The sequence below is a fragment of the Erythrolamprus reginae genome, chromosome 1 (genome assembly GCF_031021105.1).
Source record: "Erythrolamprus reginae isolate rEryReg1 chromosome 1, rEryReg1.hap1, whole genome shotgun sequence".
Classification (NCBI taxonomy): domain Eukaryota; kingdom Metazoa; phylum Chordata; class Lepidosauria; order Squamata; family Dipsadidae; genus Erythrolamprus; species Erythrolamprus reginae.
In genome coordinates, this window is record NC_091950.1 from 226,692,906 (window position 1) to 226,705,744 (window position 12,839).

General features: G+C 36.4%; 1 protein-coding gene across 3 annotated transcripts in view; it reads left to right on the forward strand.

The window, feature by feature from the left end:
* Window positions 1-12,839, forward strand: part of COL4A2 (collagen type IV alpha 2 chain) — a 206,614-nt gene that overhangs the window by 115,997 nt on the left and 77,778 nt on the right. For all 3 annotated transcript variants that reach the window (XM_070732373.1, XM_070732371.1, XM_070732372.1), the window contains 8 exons: window positions 841-882; window positions 1,140-1,226; window positions 3,888-3,932; window positions 6,611-6,673; window positions 8,064-8,108; window positions 10,547-10,600; window positions 11,860-11,926; window positions 12,067-12,168. In XM_070732373.1, the coding sequence (XP_070588474.1) occupies window positions 841-882; window positions 1,140-1,226; window positions 3,888-3,932; window positions 6,611-6,673; window positions 8,064-8,108; window positions 10,547-10,600; window positions 11,860-11,926; window positions 12,067-12,168 (505 nt within the window). The remainder of the gene's footprint in view (window positions 1-840; window positions 883-1,139; window positions 1,227-3,887; window positions 3,933-6,610; window positions 6,674-8,063; window positions 8,109-10,546; window positions 10,601-11,859; window positions 11,927-12,066; window positions 12,169-12,839) is intronic.

Sequence of the window (12,839 nt, forward strand, 5' to 3'; positions counted from 1 at the left end):
ATTTGTAGACGCTAATGTTTTCTGAGGTGATTCAAATGTGTTTTTTGTTGTTAGTGTTGTTTGAAAGATATTGTAGACACTGTAAATTGTGGGGACACAATGGAATAAACATTTACATGAAATAGTTTTGAGCATTTCCCCCCGGGTTTTAGTGCTGGTTTGTACAAAAATTTGTAATATTGCATTAGATTAGATTAGATTAGATTTATTGGATCTGACTCAGATAAACAGTCAGAAGTGTAAATGAAGAAAGTTAATTATTCCCATTCATTCTTGTCATCAAATTGCATTGGCCCTATAGTTATAGAAACTGAGGCAGTTATGCATTTTTTCACCAACTTTATGTATTCATTTGGCTGAAATCCTATCCATAGGAGCACAAATTGGTATGCACAAATTTACCATCAGCAAGAAGGTATTTGTAGCCTGCATAGGAGCTTCAATTTTATAGGAAAAAATCAAACTGAAAGCACTGTGGTTGATCACACAGCCAAATGTTTAGAAGATTTGGCATTTTCATTCATATATTAAAACCCTCCCAAGCACTTGGGATAGTCAGATGTTGTTTGATGGTGTTAAAGTATTATAATTAGCATTATTGATGACTACACATTGAATATTTCACTCATTTTTTTTAGTAGGAACTTATATGTTATGGGACACATCAAATCTCAAGAATATGATCTAAGTAAATAATTGATCTAAGTGTCTAAGAGAATTATTTTATTTGATGCAAAACAGAATTAAAATCCTGATATTACAGAGGAACATGTAATTTCTGGCATGCCATTTGGTTACGTATGTAAGCATAAGTTAAATGTTCATTAACTGTCATTTCAGGGCAATATAGGTGTTGGCTTTTATGGAAAGAAGGGTGAAAAGGTAAAATGAATTTAATCAATTTGCATTTACTGTGGTGGATATAACTTTGTGCAATCTATGCAAATTGGTTTTAAGGTCAGATTAAAGTATTAGAAATGCATTTTTTAAAAAAATCCCTATGTTCTTCAGTCCATTCATTGTCTTCAGATTCTGAGAATCAAATGTTCTTCACTTTCACTGAATTCAAAGAATGCACATTCCATGTTGTTTACAATTTCATTTTGTCTATTAAACTTATCTTTATGACTTTTGTGAAGGGTGAAATTGGTTTTCCTGGCCCACCTGGACTTCCATCAACAAGAGAATTCACTGGTTCAATAGATGAGATTCTAAGTGAACACAAGGTAATTAGAAATATTATTCAAAATTACAGATAATTCATTCCCTTGAAAAATAGAATTGCTCTATCCAGCCTTCCTCACTGTAGATTTTTGAATTCTTCAGAACAATCCATCACATCTACGTGCATTCATTCATATGCACATTATGTTATACTAGTTCAACAGTGTGTATGCTTGATTTATTTTATATGAGGTAGACATCTACCTTTGCTGTTGGTGCCAATCCTAAATTTTAAAAAATGGCTAGAATATTATCAGTATTGTCTGTTGAGCCTCACTCAAGGAACAAGTTTTGAAATGTTAGTTCCCAAATGTTAGCCTATTCTGACTTAATGGTGTTAAGTTCTATCTGTCATCTGGAAGAGCTCCAGATGTAACCCAATTCTTCTCTTTTTCTGTTCCTTTGTCAACTGGGTTATCATTCCTGCAAATTTCTGTCAGTAAATATCTAGGATCAGCCAACCAGGATCAGCCAACCAGGCAGTAAATATCTAGGATCAGCCAACTCTTCCTAGACTCCCTGGCATCTCTGAATTAGGACTGCATTTTCACTTAAATTGCATGCTCGGTACAAAAAAACAACCCCCCCCCCCAAAAAAAGCAATTGCCAGTACTTTAACAGTGCAACTACTACCAATCATAGACCACCATATTATTTTTTTTAGGAAAGGCCAATCCACTTAAGACTCAAGTTGATATAAATATCATAGGAACAGATAAGTCAACCCTCTCTATGGGGCAAAAAAAATCTAATAATTTCCCCCCTAAATTTAATATAAATTTAGAAAAAAAATTAATATAAAATGAATAACTTATCTTGCTGCCAGATTACTTCCTTCTGTGCTGCACAGTTCACAAAACTTTTTAAAAAAATTTAAAAGCCAAAACCAAAATGGTGACGCATGCACAATGCTGGAAACCTGGCTTCTGCACATGCACAGAAAAAATAATAATTTCAAAAATAATTTTTTAAAAAGAGAGATGATGCCCACAGACCAGCACCGACCGATCTGGTTCAGTGATGTCATTGTGACATCACCAGTGGGTCACTACCGGTTCAGGCGAACCGGTTCGAATTAAGAGGAACCCACCTCTACACTTCAGCCTTTCTGTTATTCAAGTGGTGGCTTACTTTACAGGGCAATTTTATTTATTTATTTATTTTATTTATTCAATTTTTATGCCGCCCTTCTCCTTAGACTCAGGGCGGCTTACAACATGTTAGCAATAGCGCTTTTTAATAGAGCCAGCCTATTGCCCCCACAGTCCGGGTCCTCATTTTACCCACCTCAGAAGGATGGAAGGCTGAGTCAACCTTGAGCCGGTGATGAGATTTGAATCGCTGACTTACAGATCTACAGTCAGATTCAGTGGCCTGCAGTACAGCACTCTACCTGCTGCGCCACCCTGGCTCATAATTTACCTCTATCTCAAGTTTGTTTGTTTGTTTGTTTACATTTATAAGCCGCCCTTCTCCAGTGGACTCAGGGCAGTGTACAAGATAAAAGCGATTACAAAATTTAAAAACCCCAAGCCTTAAAAGACAATTCAACACATCCTAACATACTAACAGCCAGAGCAGAGTGGTCATGCTCAGTGGTCCCAGGCTTGCCAGCACAGGCATGTTTTTAAAGCCTTTCAAAAGGCCAGGAGTGTGGGGATGATGCAAATCTCTGGAGGGAGTTGATTCCAGAGGACTGGAACCACCACAGAGAAGGCCCTTCCCCTTGACTGCTGAGATACATGAGGCAGAAGATGGTCCTATAAGTACTCTGGTCCTAAGCCATGGTAATAAACAACATTTAAATTGCATTCAGAGACAAATCGTAGCCAGTGCAGCTCACAGAATGATGGTGATACATGGGTATATCTTGATAGACCCATGACAGCTCGCACAGCTGCATCTTGGACTAACTACAGTCTCCGAACATTCTTTAAAGGTAGCCCCATGTAAAGCACTAATCGAGCCTCGAGGTGATGAACTTGTGTAATTGAGCCTCGAGGTGATGAGGGTGGGAGTGACTGTGAGAAGCTGTAAAAGTTGGAAAAGTTCTCCTGTGGCAACAGACCCTTAGAATAATTTTATATCATGTGATGAAACAGTTCCCTATGCTGTTCTGGTGAAACATTCTGATAGTTTCAGAGGAACATTTTGAATGATGTTATTTTATTCCTGCCTTTTTTTGCCTTTCATTTTATGCTTACCTCTTAGTACAGAGCTGTCAAACTTGCGGCCTGCCGACCAGATGTGTCACGCACTGGCCATGCTCATGCCTGGTTTAGCAAAGGGGGGGAAAGTTATAATACGTCATGTAATGGCATGTGTTTGACACCCATCTTAGGGTGTGAGTCTTCTGTCATAACCTGGATAGAAAATAAAATATTTGGAAAGTAAATTTTGACACATAAGACACTATATTTGCAAATAAAGTATTATGTCAGGTTATGAACTGGATTCTATATTAAAGAAAATAGAATTCAAGATAAGTCTGCTATTCCCTCAAGTTTCTTTTTTCAGCCCTTTTGATTAATTTTGATTTATCAACAAAAATTGTCATACACATAACTGAAGTATACGAAGTATTCTAGCTGCTATAAATTTAGCAGAGAATAAGATATATATATATATGTTTATTTAATATTATTGTTGTTTTATATTACTAGGGTATGAAAGGAAGAAAAGGAATGATGGGACAACCTGGATTTCCAGTAAGTCCACAAGAAACACAGTTATTTCTGTGATGAGAAACATGTACACTTTTCATAGAAAAGAGTAATATCTGGATTCACTGTTATTTCAGAATAGTGGTGCTTGGTTGATAATATGATAATGCAATATTTTAGCTATTTTAACACTGAAAGTAGTTTTCTGAATTCAATATTCATTTTTCACAATTTAACATTTATTTATAACTCAGACTATATGAAATGTTTTATTTCAGAATTTAGACTAATTCATAACCTGTATAACTCTCTTTTTATTATTTCCTAATAGAAACTAACTCCCATCCCATGATTCTTTTAGCATATTTAAAGATGCATAACATCTCTACAGAAATCAGTCCATCCCAAATAAAATACACTAGATACCTACTCTTTTTGATAGTGGAGAGCATGCCCTGGATGGTGCTGCAAAATGGCTTAACGGAAGAGATAATAGATTTATGAAATGACTGTCATCATCAGTCAAAAAACATTGAATGATTGATGTTGCCTGGTGGGAGCACATATCACTGCACACTGTTTTGTGTTGTGTGTATTTGTTTATTATTATAAAAATCAATAAGATGTATTTTTTAAAAATCAGTCAAAAACACTGATGCACAGATCTTGATAACCATTAGTTGATAGCAAAGCAATACAGATATTTATCACCTTCTATTGGTTATATTTGTGCAGCTCCAAACAGCTCATCTACAAGGAAATAAATTGGGTGAGGTTGCTGTCTGGTACTTTTGTTCTAGACCTCTACCTTTTCACAATATGTGAAATTTTTAAGCACACCATCATTACTTTCATGCAGTGATGTTCAGTAGCAATTCTTGTAAATACAGATTGTGGTAGGGACTGGTGTCTTCTTAGCAGAATGACAAATTTATATTTAATGGAATCATACAGTAAAGAAGGAACCTTAGATCTAATACTACTCAGTACAGGATCCACTGGAGTATCTTTCACATACGGTCATCCAGTCTCTGCCTGAAGGTGGGATACTGAGTTTGAAATAAAGCATCCTGTTCCACTTCATACAAAAAGTTGTCCTGGATGTCTAGCCTGAAATTCCTTCCTTATAATTTTAATCCATCTGTTTTGACATTTTCCTATGGAGCAACAGGGAACACGTCCACTCACATTGTGAAACAACCCCTCAGATTTACTTAAGGGAGATAATGGCAGATGTTAGGATGATGTCAATGGCATTTTAGTTCCTCTTGACCATCAGAAACTATGGTTTCTGTTACTCTCTTCAGAGCCATGGCACCTTCCATTGGGTAGCAACAATTACATTATAATTGATGGTGAATATATCCATATTTTTCAGAATATAAGATGCTCCGGAGTATAAGAAACACATTACTCTTCAGGGAGGAAAACAAGAAGAAAAAAATCTACCTGTACCTACCAGCATCCACTGATATTCATCTGGCTAGGGTCCTTGCAGCAAACAGCCTGGTCAGCTTCAGCATGATATCACAGAGCTGATTCAGCATGAGCAGCTGATTGGTGGCTGGATCAGCCTCCCAGAATATCGCCAATCAGTTTTTCCAGGCCGTGGGGGTTGCCACAGCCCATTGCCGCTTCAGCGCTTTGCGTTTTTGGCCTCCACACATTATGTTTTGGCCTCCGTTTTAGACCTGTTTCAAGCTGACAGGATCACCACAGCACATCACTGTTTATCATCCCATCTGTGCATCATGTTTTTGGCCTCTGCATATCATGTTTTCAGCCTCTACGTGCCCCATTTTTGGCCTCCACACATCATGTTTTCGGCCAATTGTAGGCGATGGAGATTGGCAAAAAAAATGATACGCGGAAGCCAAAAATGGGGTATGTGGAGTTAGAAAACATGATGCGCAGAGACAAAAACAGCTGAAGAATGCAGGCTGGTGGGTAGACAGGGCTTCAGCAACATTCAGTGTATAAGACACACAGACATTTTCACATTGCCTTGACAGTATTAGTTTTAGTTTCTACCCAGAAACAAGGGTAAAAACAAATCAAGGAGAGAAGCAACCTAGAATTAAAGAGAAACTTCCTGACAATGAGGACACTTAACCAGTGGAACAGCTTGCCTTTAGAAGTTGTAGGTGCTTCATCATTGGAGGTTTTTAAGAAAGGACTGGACAATCACTTGTCTGAAATTGTATTGGGTGTCCTGCTTGAGCAGGGGGCTGACTAGAAGACCTCCAAGGTCCCTTCCAGCTCTATTCAGAATATATATTACAAAAACATTTGCTATTAATTTCTTCTAGATATTTTTCAAGAGCTCCTTCAAGCCTAACGATCTAGGTGGTTCCTTGACCAAATAATAGTCAGGGCTGTTCCTTCTTAGCGTCTGAGGTTGTCTATACACTGCCACTTGATGAGACCTTTGTAGAAGCAATATACCTGCATTATAGATGCACGTGAATGGGAAAACATGCTTAGGGAGTTAGAACTGAAAGAGTTTCTTGGATGAGAATCTAAATGTTTTCAAAAGAAGAAAAAAATAAAGTTAAATTGTCTTTTGACGAAAAAGCTTCTATGGAACATGCTTAGAGATATCTATCACTGTCCTGCCAAGTGACTACTACTAGTTTATAGCTGTACCCTCTCCACGAAGTGTTAGTACTATATGCTAAATTGTATATTATTATGCTACAATTGTGCAAATATTTTCCCCACAGGGTTTTCCTGCACAACGAGCAGAAAAGGGAGAAGAAGGAATAACTGGATTTCCAGGACAAAGAGTAAATATATAACAAAACCTAGCATTAATTAATGTTCTGCCTAATTATTTCCTTCTATACTAAGAAAGTGAAATGGTTTTCAATGGTATTTCTGGTGCAGGTGGTCCTTTTCTAATTACCACAATTGGGACTGGAAACTTGGTTGTTAAGTGAAACAATCACTATGTTTATGCTTGTGATTTTACATTGGGCAGTGCCTACTAACTGATTATAGTGGCAAATAAATTATAGGGGGGGGAGAGATAAGCCATTTGGACATTAGTCACAAAATTATTTTTTCAACATCGTAACTACAGAGGGTTGCAGTCTGAGGCAAGCACTAAGTAAGGACTACTAACTTACCCTATTTATATTTTGGGTGGAATTTCTTGTTTTGCAAATGTTCTGAGAGTCTGTTCTGAAAGTTCTGAAAATCATATTTATCAACTGATAGAGGGCTTTGACTATTTTCTCCTTTTTTCATTCAAGCCACTTAATTTCCTGGCTAAAGGAAGCATTTCTGGCCCAGAATTTTGTTGAAGGCACACAGTAATCTTCATCATGTGAAACAATATTCAGTTGCATTAGCCAAGATGTACAATATTTTATTGAGTATTTAAACCTCTGGTAGATGAAAGTGTGAGAGCTAGACACTGAAAAGTTGAACAAACAGTGGTCTTAAAAATCAAGATAGTCTTTATTAGACTCTTTATAACTAAATGGAAATATCTGTGAGGTTTTCTTGGCAACCATAGGATGATTTGCCATTATGTCTTCTGGTTTTATTTATTTATTTGTGAGTATAAACTCTATAATCCATGTCATGTTTGGTGGTAAAAGGTGAAATGGTCAATTCACATTCAAAACTAAGACATCTATTTCAGCCTTCTTTGTTCATTGTCATGATCATCAAAAATATCAATCTAATGGTCACTTTTAACTTTTGGGGGTTCAGAGATATTTGAAATATATCCCAGTATTGCCCATAATGTAGTTAGGATAAAATAAGCAAATATCATTGATATAACCATTCCTATTTAATATTCTTTTCTTTTAAAATCTAGTTGAGATAATTTAACTTAATTCACAATAGAATAAAATTGAATCTCTAGTACTGTATACTCATGTAGGCATAAATATGTATAGGATGAATGTACAAAAATTCTGCCAAAGCACCCATTAAATTTCCAATATTTTAATTTGATATTGCTGGACCATATTGATCAGTTTTTGGTGAGTTTAGTCTGTTCAGATAATAGCCAAGAATTATTGGAAAGTTTCATTTCATATTGTATATGAAATTGGGTGTTTTAAATCTTATTCTTCATAAAGTTTAATTTCAATAAAATCTATTTTAATGGAATTGATAATAAATGTTTAGTAACATGGTTCTGCTTGTAAATGTTTATAGGGTTTGCCAGGAATCAATGGCCTAAAAGGAGCTGAAGGAGATGTGGTAAGTATGAAGTCCCAGAATCAGGTTGCTTTTTAGAAAGAAAGACAACTTAAGGACATTTTAAAAGGAAAATTGCCTTTTTCTCCTTATAGCCACCCTGCATTGAAAAGTGCCTCTTATAAAACAAGAGAACTGATGGAAAAAAGGAAGACCAGCCCTAAATTAGCAGCAGATAAGACCAATTAACAAATTAGTATTAGAGGAGGCATGCCCAAAAATGACTAAAAAAGCAGCTAACAAATAGAAGCAGGAGGGTTCACATAGTAAATTGAGATTGGAGTTTTTAAAAAATACTAGGTCTCACCCAATAAAAGAATGAAGTTTGATAAAACATTTGAGCTTACTGACTGGGGTCATGCTATGCACAGCGGAGGGGGAATGCTGACTGCTCTTTCCTTTGCAACATTCTGTACTTCAGGGAGTCGAACACTGCAGTGCTGATCTTCATAGGAGATAGCCAAAAGAAGGAGAACATCGGGGTGGGGTGGGGAGAGATGCAACCCCACACTGCAAAAGGTGATAGCACTGATACTGGGCGCAGAAGAAGCCCGTGTTAGTTGGTGGCTCGGAGACATGGTGGCCCCATTTTAAAAGAGGACACAAGAAAGAGGGAAGTGGTAGCATATTAGTGAGCTCTTACCAGGAAATTTTGAGAAAATTCCGAATCCGAGATGGAACATGCAAAGGAGAAGGAAGTCTCCAAGAGGAATTAGTGGCACCTGAGTAGTGAGGAGTAAGCAGAGATTTTGGAATGGACAGAAGAGATTAAAGAAATCAGAGAATGTGAGAGTGGTGTGCTGGATAATAAAATTAATGAGAACAAGGAGAGTTGAAGAAAAGGACTAATAAACAATAAACAAGGAACTGTAAGCTGACATTGCTGAATGTGACTGAGAAATGGAAGTATATGAAACAAACTTGCAACAGTGTCAGCAATAAAGAAAGTGACAGTGCATTATTTGACTGGGAAACATCTTGAAAGTGAGTTGGAAAACTATAGAGACTGGATTATGATAAAGCTACACAATTTGTGGAAAAGAGATACAAATATCTAAGAAAAAGAACTGGAATTCATTTCTGAATTTGAAAAATCAATGTATTTGTCTATGATTACAAAATGTATCAGAAGAAAGAGAAGACCTTTTGAACCTAATGGCAGTTATTCTTAAAATGGACAACGAAGAAATTAAATTAAACATCAATGAAGTATATAGAGTCCAAACAAATTATGCTAAAAAACATAGAATTTATAAAAAAACATCAAATTTATTAAAATAAACGATAAAAGACAAAATTTATACAATCACCAAGACAGAATAACTTTTACATGAAAAGACATTATAATACTAAAACAAATAACTAGGTGAATCAGGGGGAAAAGGAGAGAATTTCAGTATCTAACCGTAAAACTAATAAGAAAAGAATCCCTCTTAGATGGCTGATAACCAAGGAGCTACTAATATCCTGGAAAGAACAGAAGATAAGAATAGACACCACAAAAAAGTGGACCAGTTCATAGAGCAATATCTGGAAGAAGGGGAAAGTAATGTAGAAATAAAGACACAGAGTCAGGAAGAACAACACTTAGAAAAAAGAAGAAGAGGAGGGAGGGAGGGAGGGAGGGAGGGAGGGAGGAAGGAAGGAAAACCAGAAGCCAAATAGAAACAAGAAGTGCAAAGGCAGCAAAAGCAAACTTAGGGCAATAGGATGGAAAAACAAATCAAGATTATCTCAGTCAACATAAATGGAATTACCCATTTGACACCAAAATGTTGGAAATGTGGCTATAAAAATGGGATCTATTATCATATGTGGTGGACCTGTCCAGTGATACAAAAACTATGGTGCAAAAGAAGAAGAAATAAAAGAAATAACTAAACAAAAAATTAGAAAGAAACCAGAAGCATTCCTCCTTGGGATACTAGATCAAAACATAGAAAAACAATACCATTATATACCATTACACATTCTCACAATAGTAAGAATCATCCTGGTACAATAATGGAAACAAAAAGAGGTACCAACTGAAACTGTTATAATTAAAAATATTTTGGATTGTGCAGAACTAAATAAATTGATGATAGAACTGAGGTATAAGTATTTATATATGTTTCATTTTTCTTTTTTTGTTTGTATTGTATAATATCTTATTTGTTTATTTGTTTGTTTTATGTATTTTTAAAAGTTTATAAATGAATAAAAATCTGTTTAAAAAATCATTTGACTTTACTGTCCAATTTCACCAGTTTAAAGTAGGAATAGGGATAATATATTTCCCTGGACCAATTGTGTCCTCATCTCACCATGTCGACTTACCTGGCTCTAGTCAGTTTTGGTTCTGAACACTCTCATTGCTGTAATACAGAATGAAGAACTAAAGCAGGTAATTGGTGCTCAGTTAAAAGAAATATTGCTATTCTTTTTTATTTTCATTTCAGGGTACCCCAGGAAATTATGGAATCCAGGGCATTCCTGGCCAGAAAGGGATGAAGGTAATTATTCTTCACTGTATGTTAAACCCTGAAATAACTGTAGTGTAGGAAGGTTACAAGAAATATATAAAACAATAGTTAATTGGTTTCCATATACAGCAGTCTTATTGACTGAGATACATTATTTATACAGGCTGATCCATTTCAAGTTGAAGTTTGCTTGTTTTCAATATCACCCCAAGCATCACTTTCACAAAATCTAAGCTTGCCATTTTATAATTTCCCTTGGATGGTCACTCCACTCCATGCTTCCTTCCTTGTAATATACGAGCCATTGTCCTCACACAAGAAAGGATTATCCACATCTCTGCTACTTTGCTTTGCCCTTACTGACAGTGGTGGGTGGGTGTGATAATGTTTGTCCTTTGAGAGTTTCTAAGCAATTAACATTCAACGTCAGATCAATTGAACAGCATCAGATATGACAAAATGGCAAATATTCTGGTTCTCCATCCTTGAAACAAGTCTGAATAGACCCTGTACAAGTGTGTTAGTTATGTAGGCTCATTAAATATAGACATAAATATGCTAGAACAGATGTTGCTGGCTAGAGAATTCTGGGAGTTGAAATCCACAAGTCTTAAAGTTGCCAGGTTTGGAGAGCCCTGTGCTAAAATATCTGATGTAAGAGTTACCTACTGGCAAAATGGGTGGCCAATACATTTAATAAATAAAATATTATTTGCTTCATATTATGTATGCCCCTGTTTTTTTCTCACTGTCATTTTTGGCCTTCAAGCATTTTTGCTTAATCTGATTATGGTTTCCATTTCCTCCCTTATGGCCTTACTTGCAAAACTTACATACTGTATATATTATTAAGGAAAGAACATGGTATGACTTAAACAATGACTAATTGAAGGTGGTGTCTCTCTACTTATAAGTTAATATTTTGAAATTTGGATAATGTTGGAGTGGCCAAGCAAGAATAAATTGACAAATTTGCCATGCTAGTGAACCATTTCTGCCAAAAATAAGTTGGGAACAGTTGTCATTGTGATGATGGGTGAAGATAAGAAACTGGTAAAACAATGTATCATGGTATTATTGTAATATAAGTAGTGATCACTTACTATGGGTATATTTTAGTCTATGAGTGAAGAGTAAAAAATGAAGAAATATTACACAAACTGATAAGAATACAGTCTTACAGAAATTTTTGGGTCTGTGGCAAAGTGAAGGTTCTTCATGCCTTATTTTCTCATTCATAATTAAATCAGTTGTACTAAATTGGCTTAACTAAATTTGTATTTCTATAGGGAGAACCTGGAGATAAAGGGATTCGAGGGTCACCAAGTCACGCACAACATCCTAAACTTATAAAAGGTGCTGCTTTTATATATTTCGAATATTGCTATGTGGCTTAGCAGTTTTTTGGGAAAGTGTTAAAATATATTAGTATGAGATAATCTGGAGTTATCTTTAAGTAGCTGAAGTTTAAACTATAAATTTGGGGTTTTTTTCAGGTGTACCGGGTGACCGGGGAATGGATGGCAGTCCAGGCCCCGAGGGAGAGAGAGGCCCCAAAGGCAGTCCTGGTCCAACTGGTGCAGAAGGATCATTTGATGGTAATTTTCAACCCCTCTGATGTAACACATTGATTCTGGAGAAATATATTAACTTTTCTTAACTCTGAAGGAGTTGGTCTGCAGCTTGAGGATCTTCTTGGACTGGCGGCTCCTGCTTCAGCAACAGATGGAAGCTGTAGCCAGTGGAGCCATTCCCATCTGCAGAAGGAATGACAATTGCTGCTCTACCTGGATTATGAAGGTTTCATTTTTATTACTTCAGAACCTCACCTCAGGACCACTGTTACCTCTATTTATTTATTTGTTTGTTTGTTTGTTTGTTTGTTTATTTGTTTATTTATTTATTGTATTTGAATGCCGCCCCTCTCCGGAGACTCGGGGCGGCTAACAGCAATAATAACACAGTGTACAATAATAATCCAGTACTAAAAACTATTAAAAACCCATTAATATAAAAACCAAACATACATACAGACATACCATGCATAAAATTGTAAAGGCCTAGGGGGAAGGAGTATCTCAATTCCCCCATGCCTGACGGCAGAGGTGGGTTTTAAGTAGCTTACGAAAGGCAAGGAGGGTAGGGGCAATTCTAATTTCTGGGGGGAGTTGGTTCCAGAGGGCTGGGGTCGCCACAGAGAAGGCTCTTCCCCTGGGTCCCGCCAAGCGGCATTGTTTAGTTGACGGGACCCGGAGAAGACCCACTCTGT